Source organism: Diabrotica virgifera, chromosome 6 (genome assembly GCF_917563875.1).
Source record: "Diabrotica virgifera virgifera chromosome 6, PGI_DIABVI_V3a".
In the NCBI taxonomy this organism is placed as follows: Eukaryota; Metazoa; Arthropoda; class Insecta; order Coleoptera; family Chrysomelidae; genus Diabrotica; species Diabrotica virgifera.
The window spans coordinates 84,204,074-84,225,677 of NC_065448.1; the positions used below are offsets into that span (position 1 = coordinate 84,204,074).

At 35.1% G+C, this 21,604-nt stretch overlaps 1 protein-coding gene across 2 annotated transcripts in view; it reads left to right on the forward strand.

Moving 5' to 3' along the window:
- Positions 1-21,604, forward strand: part of LOC126886505 (zinc finger protein 235-like) — a 50,672-nt gene that overhangs the window by 9,402 nt on the left and 19,666 nt on the right. The window contains exons 4-5 of one of the 2 annotated variants that reach the window (XM_050653468.1): positions 2,842-9,930; positions 9,989-10,241. In XM_050653468.1, the coding sequence (XP_050509425.1) occupies positions 2,842-4,148 (1,307 nt within the window). In that variant the 3' untranslated portion in view covers positions 4,149-9,930; positions 9,989-10,241. The remainder of the gene's footprint in view (positions 1-2,841; positions 9,931-9,988; positions 10,242-21,604) is intronic. The other variant, XM_050653467.1, reaches the window with a different exon arrangement.

Sequence of the window (21,604 nt, forward strand, 5' to 3'; positions counted from 1 at the left end):
GAGGGAGCGGTACGGCAAGGGATAAGGGCTTGCGGCTCGGTGATACTCCTCCGTAGATCCCTACCGGAAGGGCTACTAAAAAACGGTGTATAAATATAAAGAAAGTTGCTTAGAATTACTCAGTCTATCTACTTGCGGACTTAATTTAAATGTATATTTTTCACTCCCGAGAAGGGGTGAAACTCACCCCCAGGGCAATATCACTTTCAGGGACAAAAGCACACGTCGGCACAATATCACTTTTTTTCTTTGACTTGTTAGCTATGTGTATGCCAAAATTCATGTCAATCCAAGCGGTTCTTTAAAATTTAGAAAAAATACCGTGAGTAAATGATTATAAAACAAGTGATATAACAAATCTCCGCTGGTTAATAAATTATCAAAAAGCACCCAGTGTCTTGCAGGCTCAGCAATGTAATCTAATACATATGTCAAATACTACTCTAGATCCTAAGGCTACGGCTCCACGGGCTGGAAATTGACGCTAGCAGTAGCCTCAAAACGAACTTAAGGTTCCACGAAACTGAATAGGAATAGCCGAACTGAACCGACTACGCACAAGTCCTGTAGTCGGTACAGTTCGGCTATTCCTATTCCGTTCTGCGGAACCTTAAGTTCGTTTTGCGGCTACTGCTAGCGTCAATTTCCAGCCCGTGGAGCCGTAGCCTAAGGTCAATATTGTTCTGAAGCTGTTTCCTTGTGGTATAATTATGTAATTTACTGTTTTATTTTGGGAAATAAAGCAACAATTTTAGTTTGAAATTCATTTATTGACGTTTAGACTTCCACTTCAGAAGTCGTTATCGAAATACAAAATATTAATAAATTAAACAATTTTTTTTTCTGTAGCTTGGTAAAAAATTCTTCTAATAATTTAATTTAATCTGACTCATTCATATTGACAGTTCAGACATATATTATACCTTTAAATTAGACGACTTAATAGCATGAGAGCTGTTAGACATTTTTGAGTAGGTATTTTAGGCAATCTGAAAATTTTTCAGGTAACTCTTCCGTGATAGCCTAATACAAAAATGCCGGTCTGGCTGGAGGGTAGCAGTTATTTTCCCCAAAAATCTCCCCAAAGTTAAAAAGGGTAAAAATTGTTATTACAAAAAATATCATTGCCGTAACTTTAAAGTAAAATTAAATATTTGGTTTGAACAATTAATAAAGCCATGTATGATCTTACTGGTTTGGCTGCAGGCAGACCTTCCGAGGAATATGTTGCAGGCGAAGAATACGTCGACCGCCTGAAGTTACGAATGAACAACATTCGTGAACTTGTCAGACAACACATCCAGATAGCCAGTGACAGAATGAAAGATCAATATGATTCTCGATGCAAGAATGAAAGCTTCGAAGTAAGTGATCTTGTCTGGCTTTATAATCCACAACGTCGTCGAGGCTTGTGTCCTAAACTGCAAAGACAATGAGAAGGTCCGTATGAAGTTAAGAAGAAAATAAATGACGTAATATACAGAATTAAGAAGTTGCCAAACGGTAAACCAAAGTTATTCACATAAATTGTCTTTCACCATATGCTGGCTCAAATGAAACAGAAGAAGCCCGAGTCTTCCAACAGGAGATGAAAGATACCACACAGCCAAGTTTTAAGGAATTTATGTCAAATTACGCGGAGAGAAAGAGTGTTAGATTCGGCGTGACCACAGAAGTTCAGTAAGATCTGTTTAGTGTTCCAGAAAACGTTTCTCTAGCCCACTGTGTCGCCCAAGACCTCGAGATGACTAAAGGAATCTCGTCCGTATTCAATAGAAAGTTCGGTCGCCTGGATGAGTTAAGAAATCAGCAGCCTAAAATTGGAAGAGTATTGCGATTGGAAGATGGTCCTCGATCTTTGCTGTATATGGTGACCAGAAAGTCTTATACGGACACGCCAAGCTACGAGAACATATGGCATGCTCTAACTAATTTGAAGAAAATCGTGTGTAATTATGACATCAAAAATTTGGCTTTACCAAAAATAGGCCATGCAGTAGAAAATCTGGATTGGAAGATTGTGAGAAGCATGCTTGAAGTCATCTTCAGAGAAGCGGCGTACGAATCACTGTGTGTTGCAATAACCCAAAGATGTCGTAGCCTTCGAAGACAGTAGACTGTTGTTTTTTCTTGAAGGTTGTATGCAAAACTGGAGAGTCCTGTAGATTCCGCCATCCTGGCCCTTCATCTAGAGTTGCTTATCGGGACGTTCAAATTTTAAGTGAGTGCGCAGACTGCAGACTTTTTAGTCGGCTTCTTAATCAGTACAGAGAGATATGCATCGGTGAATCGGTGTAGTGTGCGCATCTGCATACCTCTCTGTACTGATTAAGAAGCCGACTAAACTATCGGCCGACTAAAAAGTCTGCAGTCTGCGCACTCACTTAGAGGGGAGCAGTGTAACGAAAGAGTTTCGAATCGCCGCAATAAACGGTCCCCACGACTAACGAATTCCAACCGTCCGAATAACAGTAGACGTGACGCCAGAGAAGCGACTGCGCTGTGAGCGAAGATCTCCAGAATGTTCATTAGACCGAGAGATCTTCGCACAGAATGTTCATGTAGACATTTCTAGAACAGGACCTATTTCCTATTTAAGCGGAGCACGCTTTTATTTGAGTTTAGTTTAAGCTAGAGTTTGTAAAAATAAATTAATAAAGTCGTATATAAATACGAATCGCTCGTTCTTGAGTTTGGGTAATGATAATTGTTGTTCGATAAGGGAATAATCATGATTTCTAATAGTACTGTGAACAGTACTCATTCCCACTAAATTTCTGTTAGTTTTTATTTTCCTTGTTTCAGCATATACAGACTTTTTTAAGTTTATTTTTATTTTAGGTTTTTCTCAGAAGAAATTATTGGAAATGGAAATTACGAAAATGTTACCTGAAAATACATCCAATACAAAACAACAACTAAGTCTTAAAGTTGAAGAAACGTCATTAAAACATATTTGTGCTAAAGATTTACCTTCCAAAAATAATTTCAATGGATGTAAAAAATACCAAATTGGAGAAGGACTTTATAAATGTGAAATTTGTTTTAAGCAGTTTAGCAAAGCAGGCAATTTGAAAGGACATTTGATCTTGCACACTGGACAAAAGCCTTACAAGTGTGAAATTTGCTTTAAGCAATTTTCTCAAAAAGCTCACTTGAAACCACACTTGAGAACACACACTGGAGATAAACCTCACAAGTGTGAAATTTGTTTCAAGCAGTTTAGTCGAGCAAGTCATTTGAAAACACATTCTAGAGTTCACACAGGAGAAAAATCTCACAAGTGTGAAATTTGTTTTAAGGTGTTTTCTGAGAAAGGTCATTTGAAGAGTCATTTAAGAACTCATACTGGAGAAAAACCGTACGAGTGTGAAATTTGTTTAAAGCGATTTAATGAATCAGGAGCATTGAAAGTGCACTTGAGAATACACAGTGGAGAAAAGCCATATGAATGTGAAATTTGCTTTAAGCAGTTTAGTGAAGAACGAGCATTGAAAAGGCATTCCAAAGTACACACTGGAGAAAAGCTTTTTAAATGTGAAATTTGTTTTAACCGATTTAGTGAATCGGGAAGTTTAAAAAGGCATTCGAGACTACACACTGGTGAAAAGCCCAACAAGTACAAGTGTGAAATTTGTCTTAAGCAATTTAATCAAGCATGTGAATTGAAAAATCATTCCAGAGTGCACACTGGGGAGAAGCCTTACAAGTGTGATATTTGTTTGAAACAGTTTTCTGTATCATCTTATTTGAAACATCATTTGAAATTGCATACTGGAGAAAATCCATATCAGTGTGAAATTTGTTTCAAATCGTGTACTCAAGCATCCGATTTGAAAAAGCATTTGAGAGTGCACACTGGTGAAAAACCTTTCAAATGTGAAATATGCTTTAAACTGTATAGTGAATCAGGTACCTTGAAACAACATATGAGAATGCATACTGGGGAAAGACCTTACAAGTGTGAAATCTGTTTTAAGCAATTTATTCGTACTGGTGATTTGAAATCACATTTAAGAATGCACACTGGAGAAAAACCGTACAAATGCGAAATTTGTTTCAAGCAGTTTAGGCAAGGAAATAAGTTGAAAAGACATTTGGTAGTGCACACTGAAGAAAAACTGGAAAAGTGTGAAACTTACGATTAAAAGTCGTCACAGGGATCCTCGAGGACTCGCGTGTAATGAATTCGGCACCGCTTCAATATTCTGTGGTTTGCGAGCAGTTCTGACACTGCCACCTCTTTTTTTGATCTTGAACCACTACTTTCACATTTCCTAACCAAAGTCTTAATAGGTTAGACGGAACTGCAGCTCGGGGCGGCAAATGCTAGTGTAAAAACGCTCTTGTACACGCACAAAACTTTCACCATTTTGGTAATAAGCTTCCACAGCAAAAGCGCGTTGTTCACCTGACCACGTCTCCATGATAACTAAACTTCCCACTCTCTAGATTCACAACGTTTACGTCGCAAGCCTGCCGCTCCTCTCTTTTATAGTCAGCAGCGTTGTCAAATCGTACCGTTTCACTGAATACCCTTGTATCATCATCACTATCTTTATCTATCGCTGCTCTGAAGAGTTTTATAGAACTGCATTTAAACCAGTCCCTTAAATTCTTCAACCATGACACTCTCCTTTTTCCTATACTCCAGTCTTAGCACTTAATATCGCTGTCCCCTCATTACGTGTCTCAGATATTGTAACTTTCTTATTTTTATTATGTTTATTATTTCGTATTATTTGCACATTTCTCACAGTACTTCAGTGTTCGTTTTCTTCTGTGTCAATGCTATTCTAAGCATCCTTCTGTAACACCACATTCCAAGTGAATGTAGCTTGTTTATGTGTTCTTTCTTCAATGTCTAGCTTCAAGTCCATATTGCAGTATCGAAAACACGTACAGTTCACCAAATATAGCTGAAAGTGTAAAATTACCATTGCCTGCGCTAACAATGAAATGAGAACGCACATACAAACGGTCTGGACCGTCAGTGCGAGTGCGAGTGCGAGGTCCGTCGTTTGAGGAATGCGCATCATGATCGTAGTTATTTTCACACTTTCAGGTATATTTGGTGAACTGTAGCATCTCAAAGCTCTTAAGCCGGCTACTCACGATACTGCGGCGTCGTTCAATTTTGTCGAATTCAACTAATTGACAAAAATTTTGATCGTGTGTGACCGTGGATCCAACAAAATCGTTACAATTTTACCACAGAGAGACTAGCTTGTCTGCTGCAGTACTGCAGAATTGATATCGACGATTTTATCGAACGACACCGTGAGTGGCCGGCTTTACTCTCAGTTCTAATCTTTTAGTCTCAGCTTAATTCATACCAGGTCTATCAGATGTTTCCAAAAGCACATTAAACAGGTATGAAAGACTCTTCAACAATTATTGATTCGGTGAGGAAACAATAGACTGTGGGAAAGACTGTTTAAGCAATTTAGTCGAGCAAGCCATTTTGAAAACACATTCGAGAGTACACACTGGAGAAAAACCTCATAAGTGTGAAATTTGTTTTAAGCAGTTTTCTGAGAAAGTTCATTAGAGAACTCATACTGGAGAAAGACAGTACGAGTGTGAAATTTGTTTAAAGCGATTTAATGAATCAGGAGTATTGAAAGTGCACTTGAGAATACACAGTGGAGAAAAGCCATATGAATGTGAAATTTGTTTTAAGCAGTTTAGTGAACGACGAGCATTAAAAAGGCATTCCAAAGTACACACTGGAAGAAAGCCCAACAAGTACAAGTGTGAAATTTGTCTTAAGCAATTTAATCAAGCATGTGAATTGAAAAATCATTCCAGAGTGCACCTTGGAGAGAAGCCTTACAAGTGTGATATTTCTTTGAAGCAGTTTTCTGTATCATCTTATTTGAAACATCATTTGGGATTGCATACTGGAGAAAATCCATACCAGTGTGAAATTTGTTTCAAATCGTGTACTCAAGCATCCGATTTGAAGAAGCATTTGAGAGTGCACACTGGTGAAAAACCTTTCAAATGTGAAATATGCTTTAAGCTGTTTAGTGAATCAGGTACCTTGAAACAACATATGAGAATGCACACTGGAGAAAGACCTTACAAGTGTGAAATCGTGTTTTAAGCAATTTGTTCGAACTGGTAATTTGAAATCACATTTAAGAATGCACACTGGAGAAAAACCGTACAAATGCGAAATTTGTTTCAAGCAGTTTAGGCAAGGAAATAAGTTGAAAAGTCATTTGGTAGTGCACACTGAAAAAAAACTGTAAAAGTGTGAAACTTAAAACGATTAAAAGTCGTCACAGGGATCTTCGAGGACTCGCGTCTAATGAATTTGGCACCGCTTCAATATTCTGTGCTGTGCGAGCAGTTCTGACACTGCCACCTTTTTTTTTGTGATGTTGAACTAATACTTTCAAATTTCCTAATCCAAGTCTTAATAGCCATGTTAGACGGAACTGCAGCTCGGGGCGGCAAATGCTAGTGTAAACGAAACGCTCGTTGTACACGCACAAAACTTTCACCATTTTTGTAATAAGCTTCCACAGCAAAAGCGCGTTGTTCACCTGACCACGTCTCCATGATAATTAAAATTCCCACTCTCTACATTCACAACGTTTACGTCGCAAGCCCGCCGCTCCTCTATTTTATAGTCAGCAGCGTTGTCAAATCGTACCGTTTCACTGAATCACCTTGTATCATCATCACTATCTTTATCTACCGCTGCTCTGAAGAGTTTTATTTATTTCTTTATACGGGCAAGCCCAATTCGGTAATACATTAATAAGATATTGATAATTACAGTGTTGAATATATAAGAATAAAATGAGAGAGTACAAAACATTTAAAAAGACATGACAAAGTAAAATAATTACAAAACATTAATTACTAACAAATAACAAGGTAATGACATTGCTAAATATTTAATTTGGTTAAATGGTTCTTAAAATCATCAACAGAGTTACCAAAAAGTAAAAGGTCACCTAGGGAGTTAGCAAGTCTTATGCCCGATTTCATCAACGATACCTAAACAGTTGCCTTATTAAGTAATTCTTATCGATAGGCACTTCCTAAGTCTATACTTAAGAACAATAGCGTTTCACAACTAAAATAACTGCTTATCTAGGAAATTCTTTGCTAGGTATTAATTCGGGTACGTTTGAACTATTTTTGATAAATAAAAAGAAGAATCAGATGACATTACATTACTTTTTGGATTATTTGTCATTATTGTTTGTTTGCCAAGTTGGTTTTATTCAGTTTTGTACTGTTTAGTTATTTTATTTAGTAGTTAGTTATTTGTGAATTACGTTTGTTACGTTTTGTATGTTATTTGTACAGGGAAATGGAGGAAAAGAAAAGAGTTGTAAATTTCACATAGGTATGACGAAAAATTAAAGTTAGTTGAATTGTCATTAATGAAATCATTTTAAAATAAATAATATGTTGAACATTGCTTCTTTTATTATTAATTTTTAATGACACACTTTTAGTGATATCATGAATGTGTTTTTGAAACACAACTCTAGTTTGTTAGGTAGTAGGTAGACTACATAATTTTGTCAATAGACCTGTAAAAAACTTTTTTTTCTATATATGATTTTCTATATTTTCCAACACATAATATATTATTAATATAAAAGAAAATACACAATTACAAGTACAACTAATATACCTAATATTACAGAATAACAGAAAAATTAAGGTAAAAAGCAAATTATTGACAAACGTCACAAGCACATTAGTCAAAATTGTAAAAAAATAACCTGACTGTCAACGATAAGTAATACCTAAAGTTTAGGGAGATCTAAAAACGTATCCTACCGTAAGGTAATGCTTACGCGGTTTAGGCAATTATTATCGTATGGTGAAATCCGTTTTAGAGTTAGGAAGTACCTAAACCCACTTAGGTAATTCTTAAATATTTAGGTATCGTTGGTGAAATCGGGCATTAGTGTTCTAGGAACAAAAGTAAAATATGAGTAATTATATCTATGAAAAGAAATATGAAAGGTTTGAATTTGTCTTGTTGATCGTGGTGGAACAAACAACAATATTTTAGCAAGTTCAGGGCAGTAATATATGCCATTGATAATATTAAACAATACTGTAAGATCTTTACGCTTCCTACGGACATCCAGAGAAGAGATATTCAAAAATCGTGCCATATATGTATAATTATAATTGATGTGTTTTTTGAACCCAATATATCTAAGAAAATTATGTTGAACACTATCAAGTTTGTTCTTGAGGTGTAAATAATGTGGGGACCAAACTGGAGAACAGTAGTCAAGGTGCGTCCTGACTAAAGAACAATAGAGCATTTTAATAGCGAACACGTTCGTGAAATCACGAGTTGTCCTTTTAACAAAGCCAAGCATTTTCATGGATCTTTGAGTAATATTGTTGATGTGATGGTTAAAGCTCAGAGAGGAATCAAGAACAACACCTAAATCTTTAATTGAGTCTACCATATCCAATAATTGATCATTTATGGTATAATTAAATACTGATAAATGATGATTCCGACAAAACCGGATAATGTGACACTTGTTGACATTCAAATCCATCCCATTATCAAGACACCAGTTGGCTAAATTATCTAAATCTGATTGCAATGATATTGCATCATCTTGGTTATTAATGATTTGATAACATTTAAGATCATCAGCGAATAAGAGAGCAGAAACTTTATAGAACTGCATTTAAACCAGTCTCTTAAATTCTTCAACCATGGCACTCTCCTTCTTCCTATACTCCAGTCTTAGCACTTAATATCGCTGTCCCCTCATTACGTGTCCCAGATAACGCTTCTCTGTCACTTTCTTATTTTTATTATGTTTATTATTTCGTATTCTTTGCTCATTTATCACAATACTTCCGTGTTCGTTTTCTTCTGTGTCCATGCTATTCTAAGCACCCTTCTGTGACACCACATTTCAAGTGACTGTAGCTTGTTTATATGTTCTTTCTTCAATGTCTAGCTATTCTTTCTTCAATAGTCCATATTGCAGTATCGAGAATATATAGCATCTCAAAGTTCTAATGTTCTTCGGTTCTAATGTAAGGTCTTTGTTGCAGAGAAATGTGTTCATTTTTTACAAACGCATTTCTTGCTATTTTTAACCTGGTCCTTATTTCTGCTGTTTGATTATTATTTCCACGTTCAGGCCTGACTGGTAAAAAGCCAATCTATTTCAGAGTCACAATAGAGCGCTCATTATAATATAGGTTCCACTGTGAAAAAAAAAACACGAAAGAATGTGAATGCGTTCAACAACCTTTCCTTTTAAGAAAACTTAATAATAGTAAATGGGGTACCAAACCCTCAGTACGAAGATCAGTAGCGCAGGCGCTATGCTTCCCATTGGCGGAATGCGTATACAAAGTATGCAAGATATCCACACACGCTAAGATAGTAAATGCCAGTCTGAACACTTTCAAACTCATTGCCGGTTGTATAAGATCGACCCCCTCTGGATAAACTGTATAAAGCTTCAGGCCTCTCGGATCCTGACTCCCGTAAAACGGACCACAAATTCACCGTAAGTTCCAAAACAAACCTTCGACAACTGCCACTCCCACGTTTTGGTCAAGAACCGTATCATGGCAGACAAATCAAGACAGTATTTCCTTAGCGCCCTGCTAAACAAACTACCACTCTGTTATCCACTAACCACGAACAGAAACTCCACAAAGTGTGATCTCAAGCGACTGGTTAATGTGACGCATGCTGAACTGGTGTAGCGCCGACTAAGTTAAACCTTATTAAATTGGTTCTCCTGAACGGTAATGACAAGTGTGACTGCTGTCACAATACAGAACATGGAACACCTACTAACCTGCCCAAACTGCCCTCATAAATGCACTCTCTGTCTTATGGACAGGCAACCACCAATACTGGGCTCAGAAACTATAGTTTTCCAGACATCAAAAAATAAAGTAAGTAATACATTAGCATACCATATCTATAACTTTAGTATTTGAAAGTCAAGTAAAGATGTAATTGTAGCTTGGCAATTTCTAAGAAGACGTCAGAAAAACAAAGAGAAAATGCTTCGATATTGGATTCACCCACTACTTGAATTTAACAGGTTCCATATTCCAGCAACTGTTTCAAGAACTGTTGAACCTTTATCCTGAGAAATTTAAGGAATATTGTAGTGGAAATTTGTAGGTCTGAATATGGAGAAAAAAGACACTCATTATCCAAAGTCAATTTAATCAGAAGGATGTTTATTAATCGCTTTAAGGTAAGCATACTGTATTGGGACCGTGCAAGTTCGGCAAAGCGACCTCTATTTCTACGCTCTGTACTTTTATTCGCACTTTTAATTATATTGGCCAATTATATTAGTCCTGGTTACTGGATAATTGTCAAGGCCATAGTCCAAAAAAATAATAAGAAGAAAAAATAAGATTCAGGTTATGCTATCAAAACGTAAACAATTGTATGTAGTAAATAAAATCAGTTATTAAAATGCAGTACTGCAAGCAAAATACAATTAATTAAATTTACCTTTATATAATAATTGCATATCATATCAATATTGTGGAGCAATATATAATTTTTCTGCGTCAATGACAAAAGGTATGAAATATACGTCAATTTGACAATTTCAATTGACAATATGAATTATTTAAGATAGATGCAATATTTCTCCGCGACTCGCGCACGGTCGTTTCTCGTTTCCCTTTCCAAGTACTTGCACACCGCGAATACTATATAATAATAAGTTTAGGTTGTGATACACTGTTATTCTTATTAATATTTTGATAATCCTCTGCAACTACCATACCTTCAGTGGCGGATACAGGGGGGGTCAACGCTCCCAGGGTGACAATACGTATACCAACCTATATTAGAACGGGTCCATGCACCCCTCTCTTGTATTGGACACCTACCCATGACCCCACGGATTATTTCCGTGTTTCATTTGTAACACGGAGTCCCACTAGAGTCCCAGAGTCTCACCAGAGCTCCATCCTTTTGATACCGTAGGTATCTAGGAAGAGTGAATTTTATCCTTATATAGAGTAAGTGTAAGTCATATGGCTAAATCTGGATAGTCTGCCCCCCCCCCCATTATGAACTTCTAGATCCGCGCCTGCATACCTTTATTTATCTTCCAAGGGAGACACTTTAACGAATTAATTGAGGTTTTGCTTCGCAAACCGTTCGTACAGGTTGTAGCGTTATATCCTAAACAACATGCCGGTCTATTAACGTCTGCATGTTCAGGTACCTCCATCTATTAATCCGATAATTTTCTGGCGAAATCTTCTACTTAGTTTCTCTCAACCTGTCCGGCAACAAACTACGTATAAAAGTGAGATCCGGATTTTTTTTCGGCATTCTCTTTACCTTCGTTTGGACTTTCTTTGGTTTTTTGTTTGGGCCATTCAATGAAAGCATCATCAGCCGGAGTTGATTTTGATGAACGTGTTGATGTTTGATGACAGTTTTTTCTTTTTATAAGGATGTCTAGGGGTCATTATCATTTCATATGCATCTTGTCCTGTAAATTGTGTGTGTGTGTGTTTTTGTTTTATTGGCACTGGTTTAAGCCAGGGTTGGCAGGTTTAAACCAACATGTTTAAAACCTTGGTTTAAACCAAGGTTTAAACCAACTGGTTTTTTCTTAAAAAACAGTTGGTTTAAATCTGTTTTTTTTTTATTTTTTTTACTGAGCCTCCAAACTGGTGTTTTTATTTGAAGTTTTTACTACAGCTGCCGCAAAGGAAGAAAATTAAGATAAATAATTTCTATTTTTTACTTTCGAACTTAGTTATTTTGAATATTATAACGTTTGATGATGTTTTTTTTTTGTTATATTAATTTTTTGTGTGTGTAAATAAAAGCAAAAGTTGTCTTATTAATTTTTTTTTCATTGTTTATTAGTTAATTTTATAAAATAATTTATTCATTTTTAAAGTTTTTAGACTTATAATACTTTGTATCAAAAAAACCTGGTTTAAACCAAAAAACCTGTTTTTTGGTTTGTTCGAAAAAACCCTGGTTTTTGCCAACCCTGGTTTAAGCAACCAACTGGCCAGTCAATGTGTTTTCAGTTCTCTATTTTACAAAATATATGCTTAGTATCTAAATTTAAAACTATTACTACTACTAAGTTTTTACTCTGTTTTTTTTATTATGTTTTTATTATATTTTTTATTTAGTTCTTTTTTTGTTTTTTATGTATTTTTTTGTATATTTTTTTACTACGCTAAGACCTAAACCCGATTCAACACCTCGGAGGTTTAGATCTTCTTAGTAACTTTTTGAAGTTATACTTCTTTACGGGCGTAATGACGGTGAATTTTTATATGGTAAAACCTAGCGACCGGGCGCATGCGCATTATAACTTTGTTCTGATTGGATGTTCAAATGACATGACAAAAATTATCCAATATGGCAGCTGTGGCACAGCTGTGGGACTGTGGTTTGGTTATAATGTATGGTTGTTGCGTTTTAAAATTTGTAGGAAGAGAAACAACTGTTACGGGTTAAAAGTCGCTAAGCAACTAGAAACGATTCTTATAAATAAGATTGTCATAATTTTTGGTTTATTGTCACAAGTACTGGCCTAAATAATTATAAAAATCAAGCTTTTATATTGTCTTGAATATTAGCTGCTATCAAGCCATTTTTAAGTCCGAAATCATATAGAAATCAGGCATGAAGTAGGCTTTAGGTATATATTGCTACCTGTCTAGTAAGTGTCATCTCTTTGTCTTTACCTGTCTAGTGTCATATCTTGCTCACTTTTGATTTACACTTCATGAGGACAAGTTAGTGTTGTCCTATGAAACTCCTTGAGGATATTTAATCAGAAGTAATCCAGATAACTAATTAAGAAATATTCAATTTGATGAAGTTGAAGATTGTCTTGCTCAGCAAGGATTTAAAATATCTGGATATTTAGGTCCTCAAGACCTTTCTTTTTGGCCATACGCTATCTTTAAGGCCAACAATTTTTCTTTCTCTCCAATTCATTTTGATGTTGTGAGTTTTTTGAAACACCCTTGTCCAGGGTCGATATTTATATAACCTGTATATCTGTGAAGTATCCAAGTATATAAATGCAGTACGACATCATCCACGTGTATAACATCGACGAAAAAAACATAAGGTAGGATCAAACCAATACTTCTCTTAAAAGAACGTTGTTTTGCCTGTCTAAGCCACCACACCATACAGCAGTCTGACAAATATCTCGGTTTTGTATTTTTTTCTTGTAAATAGTACCTAAATATAATATTACATAGTTTTAAGAATTATAATATGGGTGTACGCTGAAAAGAATATTCTTAGAGGCAAATATAAACTTTAGTTGAGCTTTTTCCTTTTCCTTTTGGTTTTTTTTATATTTTCAATTAAGATTAATATGAATTTTTTTAGTTTTGGTTAATAAGAATAAATAGTTTGTGAATTCTCCTATTTTTTTGATTTCTTATTATTATTTTTTTGTTTGGTAGAAAATAAAACTAGTTATTTACCTTCGCATACCTTCAATAAAAACCGGTAACATCGGCGAAGAGTAACATTTGACGCTCCAACGTAAAATTTTTTGTTATTATTTATTTTATAAAGCATTGAGTATTATTAGATATTATTATTTAACAGATATAAAGATATACACTGCTGTACATAACTATTATTAGGCATAAAATTTCTGATTTTTGATATGGCATAGTGGCATAATAGTAATTATTGTTAGGTACATATTTCACATATTACACAGATATTTTGATATACACTGCTGTACATAAATATTATTAGTCATAATATTTTTGAGTTTTGTGCTTTGTGGACACTTTCTTGATTTCTTGCAAATAAATAGTTAATTTTATTCCTTTATTTCCAATATACAGGGTGGCTCAAAATGATTGCACCTCATAAAATATATATTGCATAGTATTTTATCGGTTTTAGTGTTCGGATTTAACCCAATAGTTGTGTATTGACTTACTACTAGCTCGCATAACTTAAAGTAGTAGTTGAAGTTATTTTTTTTTTGTTTTTGTAAGCTCGCATAACTTAAAGTAGTAGTTGAAGTTATTTTTTTTGTTTTTTGTAACATTGGGTAAGGGTTGCGTGTTGCCATTTCACGCAAAAATATTTAAGAATAGGATACTATAATATATTGTTGAGATTTTTTTTTGTCTTTACTTTGTACTTCATCTCTTATTTTATCATATTTTTTATCTCTAACCGAGATAGGGTTTTACTTTATTCTTTTTCGGTTTACTTAATATGGAGGTTAATAGACTTTTGGGTGATGAACTCAGTTATGAGTTATCAATAAGAAGTTTACCAATTGATGCAAATGTACACACGAAAAGGGCTACGTTGAGAGAAGCTCTTAAAGCAGAAAAAGAGGGACAAAGAGATTCTCCTAAGGTGGTTAATATAGACCCATCTTTTGAGTTTTCGTTGTGCTCAGGGAAACTTAGCGATCTGGAAGAAGGTATAGAACATTTTAATGAACAGAACAGAACTAATGAATTTAAAAGAATTAGTTCTCGTCTAACACATGTTAAACTTAGACTTAACAGACTTCAATGCAACGAAAAGCAGGAAGCTCAAAGGAATCAACTATTAGATTGGCACAAACGGTTACTATTAGAAGTCAACAGGATTTATGAGAGCTTTGGGAAAGATAATCAAGTAGAGCACATCTCACTTTTGGATACTTCAGTTCCATTATTGCCTGAAATTGTTCATTCCGGGTCTCATGAATGTGGTTTGGTAAACTCAGAATCATTAGCTGAAGAGCATCCTATTGAAGCTGCGCTGTTTGGAGCTACTAACAGTTCACCAACTGCAGGCAATAGAGTTTCATTCTTAAGGCAGGTTTTTGAAGAAAATCAACATGATAGCACGATACAACACAAGTACATTCTCAAAGATGTTCTAGTTCTCTGAGGGTTTCAAGCAGAATATCAGATGGGAATCAAGAGTATATGTCCAGTGCTATAAATAGACCACTTAATTCAAGTAGAGAAATGAATTCTTCTGAAAATCACAATAGGCATACGGAACCACAAACTGATACAAGATTATCAAGGCACAATTTTAATAATGGAAGTAGTGCAACAGTACCTACAAGGGAGATTGATAATACTTTAGCTCGACATTTTAATCTGGAAACACCTTCATCTAACTTCAACAGTAAAATAATGGATTCGCTAGATTTCTTAAAGCATGATGTTCAGAACGTTGATATAAGTAGATGGAGATTACAATATGATGGAATCTCGAGCGTTACTAGTTTTCTAGAAAGAGTGGAGGAACTCAGAGTTTCAAGAGGAGTATCTAAAGAGAGACTACTTCGTTCGGCTCCAGAACTTTTTACCAAAGACGCCTTACTCTGGTACAGAATGGGAAATTTTACATCGTGGGATAATCTGGTCCAGGAACTTAGGTCTGCTTTCCAGCCCCATGACTATGAGAATTCCTTATGGGAGGAAATCCGAAGAAGAACACAGGGCTCACAGGAACGAGTTATAAACTATATTTCAGTCATGGAAAATCTAGTCAAGAAACTATTGATCCCCCCTAACGAAGAAGAAAGACTTAATATCATTCGTAGGAATTTGCTTCCTTATATTCAGCAGGGCTTGGCTTTAACAAAAATTAGCAACATCAGTGATCTTTGTTCATTAGCCAAGGCTATGGAAGCAATGGAAACAAGGATTCGACAATTTTGCCCTCCTCCTTCAAGCACCAGACTTTTGGTAGAACCTGAATTAGCTTATAGAAAGCCGTCAACTCCTATTTTTACGAGTCCGGTTACAACACCTGTGTTTACAGAAGAAGTTGCAAATAGCGATAAATCTGAACATTTGAATAAGGGTACATGCTTTAATTGTGGATCTGAGGGACACAAGTTTAAAAATTGTAACCAGCCTAAGAAGTTCTTCTGTTATAAATGTGGATGCAACAATGTGACAACGAAAAACTGTCCCAGATGTTCAAAAAACGCAGCTTCTCTCCCTCGGTAAGTCGGACGAGTGGAGTGGAATGTAAATCAACTCCGACAACTGATAATACAGCGGTCCTTGAATACATTTTAGCCCATGCTGAAGGTGATCAACGACCATACTTGAGTGTCTCAATTCTTGGAAAAGATATACTTGGATTATTGGATAGTGGAGCATCACGAACCATTCTTGGAAAATCTGGTTGGGATGTGTTTAAAGACATTTGCCCATTAAATGAAGATAACAAGAAATCATGTATAGTTGCTTCAGGTGATTCATGTGAAAGTATAGAATCTATTACTGTACCAGTACGGTTAAGAGATCGGGTTCGTGTTTTGAATATTCTAGTTATCCCATCCCTTGTTTCTTCGCTTATTTTAGGTATTGACTTTTGGTCAGCTATGGGGATAGTCCCAGACCTTTTTAAGGGAGAATGGTTTTTTAACCGTGAAGAAGAGTTAAATAGTGTATTAATTTCTGGAATCCAGGACTTTGATTCATTAAATAAAGAACAATGTGATCAATTACAAAAGATTGTAGATAAAGCGTTTTTAGGAATGACATCTCAAGAGACAGGATGTATAAAGGGCGTGGAGCATGTGATACATACCAATTCACCACTCATTAAACAAAGGTACTACCCATTGTCACCAGCTCTACAAAAGGTAGTTAATACCGAACTGGACCAAATGTTAGAAAAAGGCATAGTAGAACCTTCAACCTCACCGTGGTCGTCGCCCATAGTCATGGTACAAAAGAATGACAAATGGAGATTTTGTGTTAACTATAGAAAGTTAAATGCGGTAAGCGTTCCGGATGCATATCCAATTCCTTATGTGTCATCTATTCTAGATAAACTTCGAGATGCACGATATTTAACTACCTTGGATGTCAAATCAGCATATTGGCAAATAAATGTAGCTATGGAATCTAGACCTTTAACTGCTTTCACAGTGCCTAATAGAGGTTTATTTCAGTTTCGTCGTATGCCTTTTGGGCTACATTCAGCTCCTGCTACATGGCAGCGTGCAATTGACAATATTTTAGGTCCCGAATTAGACAGTTATGTTTTTGTATATCTTGATGATATAATTATTTGTACATCAACGTTTGAGCAGCATTTAAAAGTTTTAGAGACAGTATTTCAGCGTTTAACCGACGCTGGTGTTACTCTTAATAGGGAGAAGTGTTTAATATGTCGTTCAGAATTGAAGTATTTAGGCTACGTAGTAAATAAATCTGGATTACTTGTCGATCCAGAAAAGGTAGAAGCAATACTGGGAATACCGACACCGAGAACTGTTCAGGATGTTCGTCGGATTGTAGGTATGGCATCATGGTATAGGAGATTTATTCCATCATTTAGTACTGTTGTCTCACCGCTTACTCAACTTACTCGAAAAAATGTACAATTCGTTTGGAATAAGACATGCGAGGACGCCCTGAATAAGGTTAAAGAATATTTAGTTTCGGCACCCATTTTGGCGTGTCCAGATTTTTCTTTACCATTTATAGTAGAGACAGATGCAAGTGACTATGGATTGGGGGCTGTTCTTTCTCAAAAACATGGAGATGAAGAACACGTCATAGCTTACTTGAGTCGATCACTGACAAAAACCGAGAGGAAGTATTCTACTACAGAAAAAGAATGTCTCACCGTTCTATTTGCTGTAGAGAAACTAAGGCCATACTTAGAAGCTACTAAATTTGTAGTTATTACAGACCATTTTAGTTTAAAGTGGTTGTTTTCCATTAAAGACCCCATAGGCAGAATTGCTCGTTGGGCTCTGCGTTTGCAGGCATATGACTTTGAAGTTATACACCGGAAAGGAAAAGATCATCTAGTGCCTGACGCACTATCACGTGCAGTTCCTTGCGTAAATGCTTTGGATGTAGACTGTTCTACTTCTACACAGGTCAGTTTAGACCGATGGTACTTGGGTCTGATTTCCAAGGTCAACAAATATCCTAGAAACTATCCACTTTGGAGGGTAGAGGGAGGAAAACTTTTGAAGAATATAAAATCGCGATACCCTGAACTAGCTTCATCAGAGTGGGTAACGGTAGTTCCAAGGGAACAAAGACTAAACCTTATAAGAGATCATCATGATCCTCCAACTTATGGACACCTTGGCGTTTCAAAAACATTTGGAAGACTTAGTCAAAAATATTATTGGCCAAAGATGCGATCAGATATAGGACGCTATATTAAGAACTGTACAACATGTCAACGGATAAAACCAGAACAGCAACGTCCTAGAGGTCAATTGTTATCTCAGCAGCCGACTGCAAGTCATCCATGGAGTCTCATCAGTATAGACCTAGTTGGACCTTTACCTAGGACCACTTCAGGATTTTCGTATATTTTCACCGTGTTAGATTGCTTTTCCAAATTTATTTTAGCTTTCCCGATTAGAGCAGCGACATCAGCCAACATAGTTAAGTTACTAGAAAATGAGGTGTTTCTAGTCTATGGTGTACCAGAGAGAATTTTGTTAGATAATGGAGCACAATTTCGTGGCCATATATTCCAACAACTTGTCTCAAACTATGGTATTGAATTAAAGTTTACAGCACTATACCATCCACAAGCTAATCCCGTGGAAAGAGTTCATAGAGTAATAAAAACTATGTTGACGGCCTATGTCTCTCAAAATCAAAGACACTGGGATCTTCTTTTGCCGAAGATTACATGTGCCTTGCGATGTTCGGTTCATGAAGTCACTGGAGTGTCACCGAACCTTATTAATTTTGGTAGGGAAATCAATGTGAATGCCAATAAAAATAGACATGAGTCTGAACAAGGTCAGTATAATATCGGAACAAGGAAGGAATCTCTGGATAAACTGTTTTCTGATGTTCGGAGGAAACTTAAGTCAGCGTATGAGAAAAGTAAAGTTCCATATAATCTGCGAAGAAGGACAGAAACATATAAAGTGGGGGACATGGTTTGGAGAAGAAATTTCGTTCAGTCTGATGCTACAAGATATTTCAGCACAAAATTGGCCCAAAAGTTTGTAGGACCATTTAGTATTAATAAAGTGGTCTCCCCATGGAGTTATGAACTTGTTGATGAAAATGGCTCTCATGCAGGAACCTGGAATGCAAAAGATTTGAAACCGGTTACTCAGGACAGTGAGGTTAAGGACATTAAGTCTAAACCTCCTGATGTGGAAGTATAGAGTTACAATGTGTTGAAAATTTTATTGTAAGATTTTATGTTATCTTTACAAGTTTTTGTTTTATTTTTTTTGGTTTTGTTTTTTTTTTTATTTTTGTTTTATTTTTATTTTGTTTTGTACCGTTAGGACTTAAAAGTTTCTTTGAAACTTTTTGCAAGTAAGGGTGGGGTTGTTACGGGTTAAAAGTCGCTAAGCAACTAGAAACGATTCTTATAAATAAGATTGTCATAATTTTTGGTTTATTGTCACAAGTACTGGCCTAAATAATTATAAAAATCAAGCTTTTATATTGTCTTGAATATTAGCTGCTATCAAGCCATTTTTAAGTCCGAAATCATATAGAAATCAGGCATGAAGTAGGCTTTAGGTATACATTGCTACCTGTCTAGTAAGTGTCATCTCTTTGTCTTTACCTGTCTAGTGTCATATCTTGCTCACTTTTGATTTACACTTCATGAGGACAAGTTAGTGTTGTCCTATGAAACTCCTTGAGGATATTTAATCAGAAGTAATCCAGATAACTAATTAAGAAATATTCAATTTGATGAAGTTGAAGATTGTCTTGCTCAGCAAGGATTTAAAATATCTGGATATTTAGGTCCTCAAGACCTTTCTTTTTGGCCATACGCTATCTTTAAGGCCAACAATTTTTCTTTCTCTCCAATTCATTTTGATGTTGTGAGTTTTTTGAAACACCCTTGTCCAGGGTCGATATTTATATAACCTGTATATCTGTGAAGTATCCAAGTATATAAATGCAGTACGACATCATCCACGTGTATAACATCGACGAAAAAAACATAAGGTAGGATCAAACCAATACTTCTCTTAAAAGAACGTTGTTTTGCCTGTCTAAGCCACCACACCATACAGCAGTCTGACAAATATCTCGGTTTTGTATTTTTTTTCTTGTAAATAGTACCTAAATATAATATTACATAGTTTTAAGAATTATAATATGGGTGTACGCTGAAAAGAATATTCTTAGAGGCAAATATAAACTTTAGTTGAGCTTTTTACCTTTTCCTTTTGGTTTTTTTTTATATTTTCAATTAAGATTAATATGAATTTTTTTAGTTTTGGTTAATAAGAATAAATAGTTTGTGAATTCTCCGATTTTTTTGATTTCTTATTATTATTTTTTTGTTTGGTAGAAAATAAAACTAGTTATTTACCTTCGCATACCTTCAATAAAAACCGGTAACATCGGCGAAGAGTAACACAACAAACAAAAAGTTAGTTAATGGTTATACTGCCTTTTTAAATAGTTTTCATATTATATTTTTGGACTTATTTACATAGAAGAGATGATTGTTGCATGCCAATGTGAAAGCCCATCAAACTGTGACTAGTATGAGTGCCGCAGATCTCGCTTATTCAAAGCTAAAGAATCTTACACTGGTAACTGGTAAGTGTTTTATAAATAGTTGATAAAATTTTGTTATGATATTTGAACATAGCCACTTTGCACGATGCAAGTGATTGCGAAATTTATTAGTCGTTATACGGGCTCCGATACCTACCTATTTGAACCTACCAAAATACATAAGTAGTATGTAATACTTTTATTTACATAATTTGATTACCATCAAAATTTCTATCAATATTCACCTAATATATTGTTTTCTTACTCTATGTGTTGTTGTATTTTTTCAATTCTAAATCATTTCAATTCAAAATCAAAATAATTTGATTTACATAAGTTAAAAATGTCAAAAGTTTAATCCGTGTAGTTAGTCGATCTTCGCACATCGTGACAAACTGTCTCTGTGGCGAAGTTTTAATGCGAGTGAACCCCAATACAACGCAAATACCAGCCGCGTGGTAAGTTGGTTCGAATCCCAATAGAAACTTTTATTTTTTTATTTTTTTTATACATTTTATGATTGTAAGTATATTTATTATATAATTTTATTTTCAGAAAATACGTATTTAGTTAAAAATGTTTCCGACAATTAATGTTCAGAAATCATTTGTGGCATTTTTAATGTGTTTGTGTGTGTTTTATTCTTTTATTATTTTAATTTTTGGCACTGTTTTAATAAAAAAGTTTGAGAAGTAGTAAGTATAAATTAGTTTAATATTTAAATAAAATATAAATAAAAAGTATATTAATTTCGTTTATAATCATATAATCATATAATAGAAGTATAACTTCTTACGTGCGTACAAAGTACACACACATTCTTGTTATTTTATTTTATTATATTTTTATATTTATTTTTTCAGAGCTTTAATTTTAAACAATTAACATGGTTGTATAAAATTTTTTAAACATCTAGATTGTTTGATTTTAAAAGGTATATAAGATTAAAAGGAAATTGTACGTTAACTTGAACTAGATTGGTATAGAAATTTTATATCTCAATAAAATGTAAAGGACATTCTAACAGAATATGTTGTAGATCAGCTAGCTCTCCACATAAACATTCATCATTATCTACAAG